The sequence below is a fragment of the Macrosteles quadrilineatus genome, unplaced genomic scaffold, assembly GCF_028750875.1.
Source record: "Macrosteles quadrilineatus isolate MER2022 unplaced genomic scaffold, UCM_ALF_1.0 Scaffold_9__3_contigs__length_116548681, whole genome shotgun sequence".
In the NCBI taxonomy this organism is placed as follows: domain Eukaryota; kingdom Metazoa; phylum Arthropoda; class Insecta; order Hemiptera; family Cicadellidae; genus Macrosteles; species Macrosteles quadrilineatus.
Window position 1 is genome coordinate 101,171,971 of NW_026542602.1, and position 18,039 is coordinate 101,190,009.

The following is an 18,039-nucleotide window of genomic DNA, read 5'->3' on the forward strand; positions in this document are numbered from 1 at the left end:
TACAGATTTTAGGTTGAAAGCACAATGTAAAATAAAAAAAGTGTTATCAAAGTTTGAATCTTGTCTAATATTTTATACAAATATTCCATTGGCTGTAAACTCAAGTTAATAGTTAAAAGTTGTCAAAAAAAACACTCATTCTTTCATACAGTGAATGCAAACCAAATCACTCTGTATTCAAAAATAGCCCATTTCCATACAGCTGAGATTTTCAAAAATCGGTGAATTTCCATACATCAAAAACAAATAGTGATCAGCTGATTTTTCCTGACATAAACATTACTTTCGCTACACAAACAATGCTTTGCCTGGCTGATTTCAGGAAAGTATTGCATTTGGCAAGGAAAGTATTTTTTGTGTAGCGAATACCAGGAACTTCCCGGTTAGCTCAAAAGGAGCGAGCACCATTGTGTTTGAATTAAAAATACATAACAGAAAATTGATTTATTTAAATACAATTATTTTTATTGACAGAGCTTACAACTTGCATGAATATTAAATTTAGACTAGATTAAATAAATAGTTAAGAAACACAAATAAATCTGACATAACATTTAATAGAGAGCACTGAAATTAAGAAATTCAAATTTATATTACATTGCAGTTCTGCATTTTCTATCTCATACCTCTTGCTAGACTTTTTGGGGAGTTAGGTTCCCTGAAACATCTAATGGAGAATCTTTTTTGGCAGGTTGGACATTTTTTAAGCCTGTAAAAAAAATTTTAAATTGTAAAAAAATTGTATAAAAATTGTCAATCAGCTGAATTTTACGCAAAAATCAATTGTAAAGACGTATTGTGTTTAGATTAGAAAAATGAATAGATTATGAAATATTGTATAATGTTTTTAAGTTTGATAAAGTAGTTTTTTTCATCGTGATATGATGATAAGTATCGTTCAATTCAAGTTCCATTTTGTGGCTAGATAGTGTTTCCCTTTTACCTTATTCCTTCCATCGTGAACTGATACCAGAGAAAATTGAATTGTTCATGTCAATAAAATTTAAACAACACTTCATACATAAAATTGAATATGAAAACATTTAAATAACCTTATTATTTACAGAGCACAAATGGCGAGCAGGGAGGTGAGTGAATCGGCAAAAAACTCATTAATTGAGTAGGAAGCCATGTCCTTTAGCCACAACACCAAGACATGCTCAAAGCGGTTTTTCTCAAACAGCCTAACATCAGTTGGAAGCCTGTTGAACATATTCAACGTCAAGTCCGGGAAGTGCTTTGAAGTCTTAACTAGCCTGCGTCTCGGAATGTCCAGATTAGATCTGCTTCTTACGTAGTGGTCATGAATTTCGCTTGTGGTGGTGATGGAGGCTTCATGTAGCTTAAAATATACCAGTGAAACCAAGATATAGTTCGATGGTACGGTAAGTATCCCCAAACTTCGAAACAGGGGCCAGCAGTGATCTAGGTAATAACTAGAGGTGATAATCCTCAACGCTGCCTTCTGCAGCTAAAACAGTCTGTGGCACTCCGAAGCGTGCCCCCAAAGAAGCAGTCCATAGCTGATGTGAGAATGGAACAGGGCATGATAAACCACAGTTAGGTATTTGCAGTCGAGTAGGCTCTGAAGCTTCCGCAGCAGGAACAGGACTCTGGACAATCATCTCTTGGTAATCACATCAATGTGTTTATCCCAGGATAGCTTAAGGTCCAGAGTGAAAAACAACATTTTTACGGGGTTAGCGGCTTTGTGAAATTCTATTTCGCTGAGACTACAGAGTAGTAACTTAGTGCAGGTAAAATTATACTAAAAAACCAATCGAAAACATAAAAATTAGTCCATTCATGAAACTTTCAGGAAACATAGTAATTACTATTAGGTATTGGAATCTGAAGAGTCCCTAGTGATTGTGGGGGTGGAAGTACCATTTTATGGGGTTTTAAGTTTATGGGGGTAGTGATTTTGAGAAAATTTTTATTTATGGGATCCAAGCAAGTGGGGTGTCGTTTTCTATGTTTCGTAGGATGCAGAATCGAAAAAGAACATAATAAAAGCAATAAAATCGACAGTTTATCAGAAAAAGACTAATTTATTAATGAAAAACTAAATATGACAAATTAATTAAGGTAAAATAATCCAGTTAATTAATATCAATCACCTATTACAAAATTGATCATGAGTCTGTGTCACATGTTAAAGTTGTGAGGAAAATTAACCAAGATCCTGCAACTTAGGATGAAGATAATATATAAGATCAAAAATGTAAAACCACCCAGACCCCAATTTTTAAGGACCTTGGTCGCCCGTAATGATGTCATCAATATGGCGCTCGTAAGAGGATGCTGGGTCGCTATGAATTGGTTATTATACTAAAATGCCTGAACCGATGTTAATGAAATTTGGCATACAAGGGCTTGAATACGATATCTAATCCCAGTTTGTCAATGGTCGAGTTTGATTAGGTCATTTTAAAATGGTGGCCGTTAATAATTAAAATAATTAAAAATTGTTTAATGTTTTGTTTTTCAACTCTCTCCAGAAATCTGCAGCGATCTTTCATTTTCCTTGCAATCACAGGTTGTGATGCCGTCTCTGCATTTCATGGATTAGGCAAAATACCCCCACTGCAGCAAACCTGCAGATTAAGTGAGTTTCCATTTGCCTGATTTGATTTTCAATAAATCCATTTCAATAACATTAAGTTTTGTGTTAACTTGGTTTGCTGCTACGGGGAGGGTAATAAAGTATGTTTTTTATTAAAATATGAATAGGTTAAGTAAATTTGCCAAGTGTTATCAAAATATAACCATAAACTAGCAAAATAACTAATCAGGGTATTCATAATAGTTTAGAGAGAAATTCGACAATTTTACGTTTAGAGGGGCAAACATGAGAAAACCCAATTATTACCCCATAAATCCCCCAGAACACCCCGTTCTCATTGTCCGATCATGCTGGTTCGCGAACTCGTTCGAGTAAAAGTAGGTTTACACGTTTTTACCAAATTTCGTCAACGTTGGGTAATTTTTGCTTGAGTTATTACTTGAGTTGTGCTAACGTTCTTTAAAAAGTACACGTCTACAGTCATTAACGCTGTTAAAGTTTGATGTTATGTCATATGGAAAAGTACAACAAATCTTTGGATTGATTCCAATGAGTTCGCAATCCAGCATGATCAGACCATGGGACCGGGGTTTTTGGGGGGATTTATGGGGGTCAAAATTGGGTTTTGTCATGTTTAACCCTCTATAACATTTTCCAATTTATCTCTAAACCATTTTGGATACCATGATGAATTTGAATACCTTAAAAACCAAATAATTTTGTTTATTGAAGTGATTTTGTATGGATATTGGTTACCTACTGAGAAAATTCAAAAATTGTAAATTTATCATTCACATTTTATTCTTATGGAGAATAAGTAAACTGTTGTAGTTTACTCGATTATGGATATATTTTGATAAAACTTGGCAAATTTATTTATTTTGACCTAAGCCTTATTTTGACCTTTATTAATGTTTTAATAAAAAAAAACACACTTTATTATCCTCTCTATAGCAGCAAACCTAGGTACTAATTAAACTTAATGTTATTGAAATAGATTTAATTGAAAATCAAATCAGGCAAATGGAAACTCACTTAATCTGCAGGTTTGCTGCGGTGGGGGTATTTTGCCTATTCCATGAAATGCAGAGATGGCATCCCAACCTGTGATTGCAAGGAAAATGAAAGATCGCTGCAGATTTCTGGAGAGAGTTGAAAAAACTAAATATTAAACAATTTTTAATTATTTTAATTATTAACGGCCGCCATTTTGAAATGACCTAATCAAACTTGACCATTGACAAACTGGGATTAGATATCATATTCAAGCCCTTATATGCCAAATTTCATTAACATCGGTTCAGGCATTTTGGTATAATAACCCATTCATAGCGACCCAGCATCCTTTTACGAGCGCCATATTGATGACGTCATTACGGGTGACCAAGGTCCTTAAAAATTGGGGTCTGGGTGGTTTTACATTCTTGGTCTTATATATTATCTTCATCCTAAGTTGCAGGATCTTGGTTAATTTTCCTCACAACTTAAACATGTGACACAGACTCATGATCAATTTTGTAATAGATGATTGATATTAATTAACTAGATTATTTACCTTAATTAATTTGTCATATTTAGTTTTTAATTAATAAATTAGTCTTTTTCTGATAAACTGTCGGTTTTATTGCATTTATTGTGTTCTTTTTCGATTCTGCATCCTAAGAAACATAGAAAACGACACCCCACTTGCTTGGATCCCATTAATAAAAACTTTCTCAAAATCACTACCCCCATAAACTTAAAACCCCATAAAATGGTACTTCCACCCCCACAATCACTAGGGACTCTTCAGATTCCAATACCTAATGGTAATTACTACGTTTCCTGAAAGTTTCATGAATGGACTAATTTTTATGTTTTCTTAGGTGAGTTTTACCTGTACTAACTGCATTTTTGACTCGTTCAGTTGAGTACTGAGAAGAGTGGTGTCATCTGGGAACATTAGCACTCCCTCCTCAACACTAAGGTCGTTGATGTGTAAAATGAACAGTAGGGGACCCAGTACTGAGCCTTGCGGCACACCATAGTGTACTAGTTGAGTAGCCGATGTCGAGCCGTTAATAGTAACCATAGACAAAAAGAATGAAATATAGACTGTCAGCCGTGCTGCGGTTACCATGGTTACCATAGGTTCTGGCGCACACCGCTGTAGTTTACGTAGCGCGTACGCTGTAACTACCGTGGTGCTCCCAGCGGTGTGCGCCAGAACTTATGGTAACCGCAGCACAGCTGACGGTCTATATTTCATTCTTTTTGTCTATGTAGTAACACACTGCAACCTCCCATTCAAATTTCAAATAGGACTCCAGCATACTTAGAGTCTTGCCACAGAGACCATAGTGACGAAGTTTGTCCAACAGAAGGTTATGTGAAACACAGTCAAAAGGCCTTTGTTAAGTCACATAATGTTAAAAGAATCGAATCTTTATTTTCAAATGCGTCTGAGACTCGCTTGACAAGGTCCATAACTGCTGAGGTGGTAGATTTCCCTGACCTGTAACCATGATGAGTGCTGGACGAAAGGCTATTTCGTTAAGAAATATTAAAACACATATTAAGATATTAAAACAGTAGCAATATCCCCTCTTACTTATGTCATCAACATACAGAAGCTGCATTGTCAACATGAGTGGTTGGTTGTAGTTAATAATAACCTCTCCTGGAAGTTTTATGTAGTAATTGATTTGTACAGTTCTTTTTAGCGAATTTCCCTATAGGGAAGTAGCTATTACCGTAGGTGGCACGGTAAGACCTAGACCCGGGACTGATTTACTTTTTCATTTTGATGTCCCCAGAGGCCAACAAAAACACCATTCGTTCAAATTTTTATATATGTATATATATATATATAATTATATATATAGATTTATATATATATATATAGATTTATATATATATATATAGATTTATATATATATATCTTATCTTATCTTATCTGACAGGGGCAGGTCGAGACCTTAAAGCACTTCATCCGAAATCGAATTATTGCGCACCCCAGATACTTAATTGCTTTCTTGTTGACCTACAAGTTGAGGCGCCCAATGAATGCCTGTAACTTCCCAATTAGTTCATCCTCAGGAAGAAATCTACCTCTAGCCATATTTCCAAGAGTTATCAATCTAGCGTCAGAGAGCTCAATACAATCAAAGAGTAAGTGATCAGCTGTCTCTTCTGACCTATCACAGTACCTACAGATCGGTTCACCATCATATAAGCCCATCCGTTGTAGATGTTTCCTGAATCTTCCATGACCAGTTATCAGTTCAACAATTAATTTAATTCTTCGTCTGTCTAGTCTCAAGAGGTCACAGGCAACCTTTTTGGAAGGCCTAAACAGAGTAAGCTTGCTGACCCTAAGAAGGGGAACATCGACCCAGCGTTTGCGATGCTTTTCCTTGGCCCATGACGCAATCGCAGAACATACACTGTTTCGTGAGATGCCACAGAAGGGTTGCGGGCCTAACAATGATGTCGCAGAGGCAGTATTTGCCAATCTGTCTGCAGCTTCATTTCCTTCGATGCCTGAGTGTCCTGGTACCCAGCAAAGCGTAAGGTCATTTCTCCTACCCAACTCAGACACAGAAGCAAGACAATCCCACACGAGCCTGGAGTTGAATTCGTAAGAGTTTAATGCTTTTAAGGTCGCTTGACTATCAGTAAAGATATTGATTGTTTTGTCTCTGATATCTTTGTTAAGATGTTCTTGAGCACAAACTAGAATGGCAGTGACCTCCGCTTGAAAGACAGTTGGGTACACCCCCATTGGAAGACAAATACCAGTGCCTCCATTCATCCAATGCACACCTGCTCCAGTGCCCCCATTTTTGATCTTAGAACCATCAGTATAGCATTCTAAGTCACCTGTGGGTATGGGTCCTTTTCCGCCAGACCAATCCTTCCTATCTGGTATTAGTACTTTGAAAGGCTTTCCAAAGGAGTATTTTTTGGACATGTGATCTGAAGGTAAGTCCAATTCATCATTATGTACCACCTGAACAATTTTAGAGTGCCCTTTATTGTTCCCTGAGGCTATCCATAAGTTTTCGCATCTAAGGCGTTGGGCTGTTTTACTTGCTACCACCTTAATATAAATGTCAATAGGTAGCATGTCAAGCAGACAGTCAAGTGCCGCTCCAGGACAGCTACTTACTGCCCCAGTTATCATAATAAGAGCAAGCCTCTGAACTCCTGCTAAAGCTTTGACAGCTATAGTTGATTCCATCTTTGGCCACCACACAAGCGAACCATATGTAAGGGCGGGTCGAACAACAGATACATACAGCCAGTGCATAAGTTTAGGCTGTAACCCCCATGTGCCACTTACCATCCGCCTGCATGCCATAAGGGACCATTTGCCACGCTCAATAACTTTTTGAAGGTGTGGTCCCCAGTGAAGTGATCTGTCCAAAATTACACCAAGATACTTCACCTGATTCTGCAGCTCTATTACAGTACCCTGCAGTCTTAGTGGGCCGATCCCGTCCAGTTTCCTCCTTCTTGTGAAGGGTACCATTACAACTTTCCTGGGATTTATAGAGAGCCCAACATCCTGGCACCAACGGTCCACTACCCTTAAAGCTCTATTCATAAGGTCAGTTATGGTTCCGTGGAACTTTCCAACCACAAGGATTGCAACATCATCAGCATAACCTAAGGCGAAAACCCCACTTTCGTTGAGGGTCCTTATAAGGTCGTCTGCTACCAAATTCCAAAGTAGAGGAGAAAGAACCCCCCCCTGAGGACATCCTCGAGTAGTTCTTGCCTCGATCGTATCATTGTGGAGTGAGAGCCTAACCTTCCTACTGAGAAGCAAGGATTCAATCCATCTACATATTATACCGTGAAAACCTCTTGCTCTCACCGCATTAAGAATCGCTGGAGTACCAGTATTGTCAAAAGCACCTTGAATATCGAGAAAGGCACCCAGGGCCACTTCACTGCTCTCTAGAGCTTTCTCAATCTTGCTTACAAGATGGTGCAACGCAGTCTCGCATGATCTTCCTGAGACATACGCATGCTGATTAATATGTAAAGGATGTGTCCTAAGAGCTGTATCCATCATATATCTTGAGACCAACTTCTCTAGGATCTTAAGAAAGAAAGAAGATAGAGAAATGGGTCTGAATGACTTAGGGTCAGTGTAACTATCCCTTCCTGGTTTAGGAATAAATGCGATACGCGAATTACACCACCCTAAGGGAATGTGTCCTAACGCTAAGCTGGCTCTGAAAAGTTTACAGAGTGGGTGTATAATTGTATCAAGACCCTCCTGCAAACAAACAGGTCTTACCTCATCAGGACCCGGCGATTTGAAGGGTCGTAATAAGCCAACAGCCCATCTTACCTTGCTGAAGGTGACTATGCGGCAAGCAGTGCTCCACATAGAATGAGTGGCACGACGGCCCAGGTTAGGCCGCTCTGGACTCACCTCCTCCTGCTGCACTTCAGAAACAATACAACCAGGGAAATGAGTTTTTACCATAACCTTTAGTATTTCGGTAGGTTCAAAAGCCATTACACCATCCGGTCCCTCAACGGCACCCAAAGTAACATGCCTGTCTCTAACAAGTACCTTATGTATTCTAGAAGTATCCTTGATACTCTCTAAATTTCCACAAAAATTTTTCCATGAGAGCCTTTTGGCCTTACGTACTGCATGGTTATATTCTGTGAGAGTTGTATGGTATGTATCCCAATTATTGGTTATCTTTGCTCGCCTAAATTGGGCCCTTACTCTCTTCCTAAGAGAGGCAAGTTCAGGACCCCACCAACTAGCCCTGTTGCTCTTTCCCTTGCTCAAAGGACAATTATCCTCAAAGGATGTAACTATGCACCTAGTTAGACGATCTGCCGCCTCGTCAAGCGCATCAACTGTGTTAATAGGAGATGTGTTCAGGTTCGAGGCAATTCTGCCCCGAAGATCAGCTCTGAAGGATGCCCAGTCGGTTTTAACTGGGCTCCTGAATAAGCGAACCTCGCCGCAGAAATTCCCCAACCCGAAGACAATGTGCCTATGATCAGACAGGGATGGCTCAAGGGACACTGACCAGTCAATAATCCTGTCAGCCATACCCGCCGAACACAGGGTGAGATCAATTACTGATTGGCCTATCCTGCTTAAAAAAGTTGGTTCTGAGCCTACATTTGCAACAAGTAGGCCGCAAGAAGCTATATATTCTAGAAGTGACCTACCTCGGTTGTTAGTGTCCCTGCATCCCCAGGCCGTATTATGGGCATTGGAGTCGCAGCCTATCACGAGTTCAGATCCAGACTCGTGTGCGAGGTCGACCAATCTTCTGACCTCGGCCGATGGGAGCAGTCCATCGTCGCCCTGTGGCATGTAAACAGAGGCCAGCAGCAGATTTATGTTGGATTTAGTACATACAGTCTTAATTACTGTTACGTCCCTCGAACAAAGCTCTAGAACTGGATTACATTTTAGCCCCTCTTTAACCCAAATGCAAGTTCTAGGGTGTGGTACAGATGCAGAGAAGATGCTACCCTTTATAGTTCCCATCCCCGCAATTCTAAAATTATTGATCCAGGGTTCTTGAATCAAGGCATAATCTAAGGACTGCTTAACCGTGCTCAGACAGAACACAGCCGTGGCAGCCTTACTGTGTTGTAGGTTCGCTTGAAGGACCTGAGTCATCAGAGGGAGCACCAGAGATAACTCTGAGCTGTATTTTCCCCAGACCCAGATAGATAATCCAGCCACGATCTTTCAGAACCTGCGCATTCATTTCATCAATAGCAAGAACAAGAATCTGATGATCATCCTTCCTCTTCCCACCAATGACGCGCCAGTCCTTTGTCGTGACACCAGGATTTTGTCGCTCAATCTGAACAAACACTTTAGAGGCTTCGACCTTGGCCAAGCGCCTGTCAGTGCGTAGGAGCACTTTGGTCGTGCGCAACAGATCCTTATAGTCTGCTACAATGACCTCCATACTCCCCTCACTTCCCAGCGCCAGCTTCGGTGCCACCCTCTTTAGCCAGTCAGTTGTTTCAGAATTACCACAAGTTACGACAAGAGCACCCTTCTCATGGTAAATTTTTTCAAACTGATGAGGAATGTTGGCGCCGTCATCACCAAACACCAACTCCATCAGTTTGTCCTGCAACAAATCACATTCCTCAACAGAGAATCTCGCATCGGGATAGGCCGCTGGAGCTACTGCCAACTTGTGACCCACAAGCTGATCTCTGTAGCTGGCCTTTCCTGCAACGAGTCCATCTGCTGATTGATTAGAGTTTTTATTTCTCTTAGAAGGAGGATTTTGAGACGACCCAGGGTTACTATCGGATCCGGTTCTACGCATCGGTGATACGCCTGAACCTTCCCCAGGAGAACTCAGGGACTCTCGCTTCCTCTTTCTCCACTGTCTGTTAGGGATCCACGTGCCCTCAGCCTTTTTCTTTTCTCTAACAGACATATTGTACTCAGTTTTGGTCATAACTGTAAAAGTGATCTCAGAGTCGGACGAAACATCCGCCAGAGATGGAGAGTCGCCAGCACTGCTGGTGTTTAGTGGCTTATTCAGGTCTGCATCTAACCTGTGGCAAAGCTCAAGCACATCAGTAGATGAATTGGGTGGAGTTCTTGCTGTTAAGGAACTTCTCGAGAAGACCTCTGGCGAGTCCAGGATCTCCCCAGGTTCCGTCTCCATAGCGGTGTTCTGCACAGTAACATTATCATTGTTAAAGGAAAGCTGATCGTTGCCCTCCCCAGAATCCATGGGCTTGTCCTCCAAAAAGGAGGAGTGGGATTCCCCGCTTGAGCAGGTACCCACCTGGGGTAATGATTCCGTTCGTTTACTTTCAGCCATTACTAAAACAAGAAAAGCAAAAAAGTTAGCAGTTTAGCAGCCGAACCGTGACCCACTCACTACGCCTGCTAATATCCAAGACTGGACCCTTTCGGGGTAGGACCCCTCATCGTCTCCAGCTCAGTCCTGTCACAGCTGCACACATACCTGTAACAGTTGGCGGTAACATTAGCTATCTGGGCCTTGGCCGGATTGGTGATTGTCACCTCCGCCCAAGGCCAGTACTAGAGCAGCCGCTCCCTACCCTAGGGCTGTCTAGTCACGACACAGCCAGCGCTAGATCCGCTGCCTTCAGCGAGTGCAGAGGCACCCCTTGCAGGCTGTGCATAGCACAGTACGACTTTGCTGAACAAAGTCGACTCACAGCGGTCTTGGAGGAGGAGCTGTCATAGACAGCTCCCCCTCCCTGAGGAGCTTACGCTTACCTCTCACCTCCATCATCCTTCCTCTTCCCACCTTAGATTTATATATATATATATAGATTTATATATATATATATATACGTCCGTGAACGCGATAACTTGAGTAATATCTGCCCTATTTTGATGAAATTTGGTTTAAAGGTGTAAAGCGGGATAAACTTGAATGAGTTCGCGAACCAGCACGATCGGACCACGGGAACGGGGCTTTACGGGGGGTTTTATGGGGTAAAAATTGGTTTATCTCATTTTTGACCCTCAAAACACAAAATTTCCCAATTTCTCTTTAGACCTTTTTAAAGAGCTTAAAAAAACAAATAATTTAGTATATAAAAGTATTTTTGTTCGATTATTAGTAACGGAGAAAATTTAAAAAATTGTAAATTAAAAATTCCCATGTTATTCTTATGGAGAATATTGTCAAATGTTGTAGTTTGCTTGTTTATGGATATATTTTGATCAAACTTGGCAAATTTATTTATTTTATACTAAGCTATCAATATTTTACTCAAAAACACACTTTATTAGTTTCCTTGTAGCAGCAAACCTAGGTACTCGTTAAACCTTATGTTATTAAAATATATTTAACTGAAAATAAATTCAGACAAATGGAAATTCGCTTAGTCGGCAGGTTTGCTGCGGCGGGGGTATTTTATTGTTAGGTTGGTTGAGAGTAGTATAATGAAAAATATCATATGACACTTGTCCAAAATGTGTTTACCCTACTCGTATGGTAATCACTTGGTCGACAGGTGACTCGTCTGGTAAACACTTATTTTCCAGACTAGTAACCTAATATACTATTACTCTGCTTGTGCCTAACCGATTTGTTGTTTTTCTATTGAATAGAGATGTTGATGTTTAATTATGAACCTTACCACATTCACTAGGGTCTGACTTATACAGGAGGATAAATAAGGCAACGATGACATAATAGCTTAGTTCATAATTCATTCATGAACAGAGCTGTGGTAAAGAGCACAGCGCATAATTTTTATTTCATTATTATAGTTTTGCCAAGCTTCGATGTCTTCTAGCAAGAATAGTGCATTTTTCCCCTCTTCTGACGAAGATTAAAAGTGTATTGAAGCAGTGTCTTGCTCATTCAGCTTTAATTTACAGCACGCTACGAGTGAAACTGTTTCTTTGCAAGGGTAGAAAAATCACTTATAGACATACCACGAACAAAACAACCTGCGCAGAAACGAAAAGATCACGTGGTTCGCGCCGGTAGATGTGGCGTACCATTCAAACCTGCGCGGCTCGAAACGGCCCAGGGTTCTTTTGTTTCTGGTATTACTATAACAGTCCCTGGCCTTGCTTTCAATTGGTTTTGTATAAGTATTTTAAAATATCCTTCCTCATCACTTCTCCTGGTAATAACACTATGCGTACACAACGGAGGTTCGCTTTTGGTCCAGAATATCCTCGTCTTCTATGTTTTTGATCAACAGAATCCTCAACACTTTGCTATTCACACTCATAATAGTCATAATGAGAGCACTAAAAAACATTATAAAACCGTCAGCAACCAACCGTTGAACTGGTTCTTGGGCGGGTCACCGGAATTCTACCCCGGAAATTTACCCCCATGAAAAAACGCCTACGTTATTTTGACGTCACAGTTCTGTGGGTAGATTTCCACGAGAAAATTCCAAAAACATGGATTTCAATGGTTATGCAAATAATGTATCCGTATGAAATCTATATTTACTAATATATAGCCTAAAAATGAGATGGTGTGTGTTTGTGTGTCTGTCTGCTACTTAATAACGCAAGAACCACTGAACCGATTAAAATAAAATTTTGTATGAAGGTAGCTTATGTACCTGGTTAACATATAGGCCTATTCCTGTTATGATATTTCCCTTGGGATACGCCCCATGGGCTTCCAAAGTTTCAATGTTAACATTTTGGAAGAATGTAAATAGTAAAAAATATTAATTGAAGTCAGCTGTAAATACCATAATTTGACAGTTCAAACAGCAGAGGTTAAGAGGTACAGGTTCTGCTCCCAATATTCTAAAGTTTATGCTTCTTATGAGAATAGTTTGATTAAAATATTTATGAAAAATAGTTATTTGTGCAACTAGTGAGAAAAGTGAGCAATTGACTCACTCGAGAGAAATCCTTACTCACGAGCCGTAGGCGAGTGAGGAATGGTTTCTCGAGTGAGGCAATTGTACTTTGAACTCGAGTTGCACATTATACTTTTCCTACAGTTACCATAAAACAAATAAATTGGTGAAGAAACATAACCTATTTTTACACAGAAGTGAACTTTTAATATAACATTTAATGTGAAGTGACAAATACAACAGTACAACAGCTGATCAGCTGATTTACAGCCAGTGCTGCCAACGTATTTCACGCGCATACTACGTTGCCTGAATGTTACGCGCTCACTATTTCGTGCCTTCACGTTGCAAATCTGGAGTGAGACAAAGTAATTAGAGTGAGACAATGTTAGCATTGTCTCACTGATGAGCGAATTGGCCACTTTGCTTTCTCAAATCAGTGAGAGAACATGAACATTGTTAGGTAACTGTAGGAAAATACTATTTTCATGGAAACAGAAGGATCATTACAATGTATATAGCCTAAATCATTTGGAATAATTTTGATATGGTAGCTTTTTGTTTACAAATTTGAACTGATAAACAAATATTTGGATCAGGATTTTTATAGGTTTTAAAACTTATACAGAGATATATGTACTGGTACAGTTTTAAAAATTTAACTGACTCAATGTTTATACTTTTATTTGTGTTTTAATTCCATTTACAAACTAAATTTCAACTATAGGCTACCTAATTTTATTCCGTAGCTACTACTTATATTTTCATTTTCTTCTATCAATTACTTCACATTCACTTTTTTTACATTTACAGAAACCTCATATTAATAGTTGTGTTTTTACAACACTGCCTTAATTAGACTATGGAGAAAAGCACAAAACTAAGCTGCAGGCAATTCACTTTTGTTTCTAAAATCAATTAAATACCTGTAACGTAACTATGTTTCTTTACTCAATGTTTTAAATGATTATGAAAACTAATGGAAAAGCATACACGTTTTGAACTATGGAACAAGTTAAAATAATAACTGTTATGTATTGTTATTGATTTATATTAAAATTGATGACATTTGTGCCCTGATTAACAATAGTTAGTGGTTGGCTTTTTAATAAAAGGTAATACAAGTTTTCCATTAGTTTATTTTTTCTTATTATTGTGATACATACACACTGATCTGCAGGTCAAGATTGAACTTTGAAAAAAGCTCAGTAGCCAAGGTAAAACATCAGAGTAATAAAACAAAAGTTTGTTTTATTACTCTGAGGTAAAACAAATCAATTGCATGTGAAATCAATATAAACTGTCTTTTTGCTTTACTAGAGTGCCTTAAATGTGTAGTGTGATTATTTTTCCTTATTAACTTTTATGTAGGTACGTTTTTCTACGAAATAAGCTACGAAATAAGTTTTTCTATTTAAGTAAGCTTATAATTTGAAAATTGAATCCTATGGGTACATTATTTCCATACATGCATCATCGCCTAATATCATTCGCACTAGGTAGCATAAGTTAGCCTAAATTGAGTTATGTTCCTGAAACCAAAGGGGAATGTGGAAACTATTTTATACAACAGAATTAAAGATTAAAAATTTTCGCTTCAGTGCCCTCTCTACGGGTACAGCATCTAGTAAATAAATATAAACAGCACTTCTGACAAGTGTTTTGATTTCCAAAATATTTTGGACCCTCAAAAAAATTAATTTGCAATTTATATTGTGTTTTTGACGAGTTCTTTAACAAATGTCTTCGCAACGAAACTTCCCTTGTCTGCGAATGAACAATCCTAGTTGTTAGGCTACTTTTTGATGGAGGATATAAAATCTATTTAATATTTTATTGGCTCAACAAAATAGTCTAGAGACGAAATAAGTTATACATGTAGAGCAACTAACCTTGCCAATATGTAGTAGGTGATAGTGTGGTTCAGTGGTTGCGCGGAAAATTAGAACCTGTTTATTCTGTGGTCGGTAGTCGAAAATGGTCAATGTTCGAAGATTTTAACTGTTTATGGACAGTACATTTATGATTCAATCATCTACGTAAAATCCAATCCTGAAAAAGTTACTTTAAACAATCAAACACACTCTTACAATACAAGAAGTGGGAATGAAATCCAGACTGATCAACATCGATTAAATTTTTTTGAAAAGAAAACAACCTATAATGGATCCAAATTTTTGAAATATATACCAAGTTATATTAAAAATAACAATAATTTAAATTCATTCAAACGTGCATTAAAAAGTTTCATGACTGAAAGGGCTATTTACTCACTAGATATTCTAGATAATTTTTATAGAGGTGCTGGTTAGTTAGTTTAATTTAATTTAGAATTTGTACTATTAATTTTATTTTATTACATTTTTAATTTTAGGGCCTATGTTACAAATATTTTAAATGTAATATAGGCTATTCATTGACACTATTCAATGTACCAAGCATGTACAGATGAGATGACGAATAAAGATATTTTGATTTGATTTGATTTGAATGGTGAATGATGAGCTCGGCCCTCGTCCTCAGTCCTCACCTCACGTTGTGGCTGTTGTGATACAATGTTCTCTATGTTGTGGAAGTGCAGGTCCCGAACTCTATCGGTCGAATAAGGGAACAAAGATTGTGTCGGTAATGCAGATTCTATACCTATAAACCCAGATTATTTGGGCATATTTAAGAAAAACAATACCACCAAGTCGTGTAGAAAAGTTTAAATATCAAAGGAATCATACTTTGCATTGTCTTCTTTGCATGGTTGACGAGAAAAACGATGATCAAAGTCTTGGTTCTCGCAGGGAAAAGTGTCACTGTTGAAACCATATATACAACGGAGAGCCGTTGGTAGAAGGGGTGGATCCGATGCTTGTGTATTTCTCTTCTTCTAAGCTGCTCTTTGGGGTACTGAGTTCTTACTTGTTGTATTTGAGGTGGATGTGTTTCAAGTTCAAGTCCAAGTTAGAATGACTGTGTACTGTGTACGAAATGAATTCTAGGTATTATTCATGGTTAATCATTGGTATCGTGATCCACCTTTTGTACAATTTTGCAAAGATTTTAGTTTTATTTTATACCATAAAATGTATTATACTTGCTGGCAAAGAAGTTGTGTTCTTTGTAAACTAAATTTTCACCACAAGATTCACGATCAGAGGTCTCCACGTCTGAACGCGATTCACTTTTAACCCTTTTCTTTTCGATGGGTTTATTTTGATGAAGTTTTGAGTTAACGTGGTATTCCTTGCTCTTTGGGATTTACCCTTGGATTGCTCTTTGTAAATGCTAAATGCTTTGTAAATGCTCTTTGTAAATTTCATTATATTATTGTTAAAGTTGAGAAGTATTTAATGCATGTTATTTATTGTTATATATTTTATTTATTTAAGATAATTGTTTCAAGTTGTTTTTAAAGCAAGCTAGTCTTATATAGAAAGGTAGAGAATAAGTCAAAACAACAAATAGCAGATCTTGACAAGAAACAAGGAAAACCAGAGTGTAATATGGAGAAGACTGACCAAGGGACAAAGTACATTGTTATCTAGAACAAGTTTATCTCTATGAGCTGCAGACAAGCCAATTTTTCCTGGCTTTTGCAGCAAGCTTTGTTTATGAAATGTTGTAATATTTTTGAGATTTTCCAAATAAAATAAATTGAATATCAGCTGAATCTTTTTAGGCTACTGCACTGCACTGTACTTTCAAACCGAAGAATTTTATTGTCAAGCGATGCCTGTGAAGAGCTTCAGTTTGCCCACTTAAATCCACTGTAAAATTGTTGGAAAAATCTTCATTAATTTTCCAGCTACTTCGTTCGAATTCATGAAGTCTGAAATTGGATGAAGTCCAACTGACTTCGACTTCTCCATCAAAAGTCAACTGTTTTGCACAGCTGATAATCGCACAACATGATCGATTATACGCTTTACTACAACACACGCGTTTTAAACGGTTTGGTCCTAAATTGAGAATATTAATAACTTAAACCGTACAACGTAAATTGAAGAGTAGGAGGGATGTCTAGTCCCCCTAGTTTCGAGTTCATTCGCGTTAGATTCCTCTAGAATATGCAGAGAATTAGTAACAACATACATTGGGGGATTTCGACTAAATCAATATACTTTGTATACAGGGTATCCCGGAACTCTCTACCAATAATTTAGGACATTTTCCCTAAGTAAAAAACATATCTAAATATCATATTTAAATTGCCCGGAAGTCCTTAGTTAGTCACGCAGCCGCTATTTTGTTTTTTTCACTCACTAATTTTTTCTAAAAAGTGGTTAAAGACACTAAATTGAAACTTTGCACAAACATTTATGTCAACTAGACAAAGCTACAAAAAATTATGAACATTTTCCAAACTCATAAAACAAAATGGCGGCCATTTAGTTTAACTAAGGACTTCCGGACAATTTAAATATGCTATTTAGATAAGTTTCTTACTTAGGGAAAAAATGCCCTGAATTATTGGTAGAGAGTTCCGGGACACCCTGTATATATTTATATATATTTACAATTAAAGATGTGACATTAGAACAGTGTCCAGTACTATAGTGCTCTTTTAAAAACATATGATGGGGTAGGGATTGTTCCACTTGTAAGTATAATCGATCTATGGCATGGCCAGTTTATTGTTTATGTATGGCCGGTAATAGTATATTTCGTACCTAGGGCCGAAAATGAGGTTTTGCCGGCTCGAGATAGTTTTTAAGTTTGAGACGAAGTCGAGAACTTAAATCGATCGAGAGCTACAAAACCATTTCGGTCCGTGGTACGAACGCTATTTTTCACCACACTATACCCTATTACCACTATTCGCCACAATAATAATGCACACTGATAGTCAACACAACTACAACAGGTTATGTGAAGAAATAATTTGAGGAATCAGCAAAAATAAAAATAAATAGTTCCTAGGCAACGGTGACAATAACACAATTCTATTGCAATGCTATGGATTTTGATTGTGTATTTACCTAACCCGCCATGTTAAACTTCCCTATCCCAAGCGTGATGTATACAACTTCCTTACTTCTCGAGTGATGTAAAGTTGAAAAAAAAACTCACTCGGTGATGTAATGAAACCCATTTAAATAACATTGAGTGGATAACTTAAAAAATATACCTCTATGGAGCCAACGACGTTCAACGCT

General features: G+C 38.0%; 1 protein-coding gene across 1 annotated transcript; it reads right to left on the reverse strand.

The window, feature by feature from the left end:
* Positions 1–7,614: 7,614 nt before the first annotated feature.
* LOC129002090 (uncharacterized) lies at positions 7,615–9,899 on the reverse strand. The gene is made up of 2 exons (XM_054429627.1): positions 8,759–9,899; positions 7,615–8,008 (listed from the first exon to the last, which is right to left on the reverse strand). The coding sequence occupies exon 1, from the start codon at positions 9,886–9,888 to the stop codon at positions 9,181–9,183; it is 708 nt and encodes a 235-aa protein (XP_054285602.1). The 5' UTR covers positions 9,889–9,899; the 3' UTR covers positions 7,615–8,008; positions 8,759–9,180.
* Between the last annotated feature and the right edge of the window lie 8,140 nt (positions 9,900–18,039).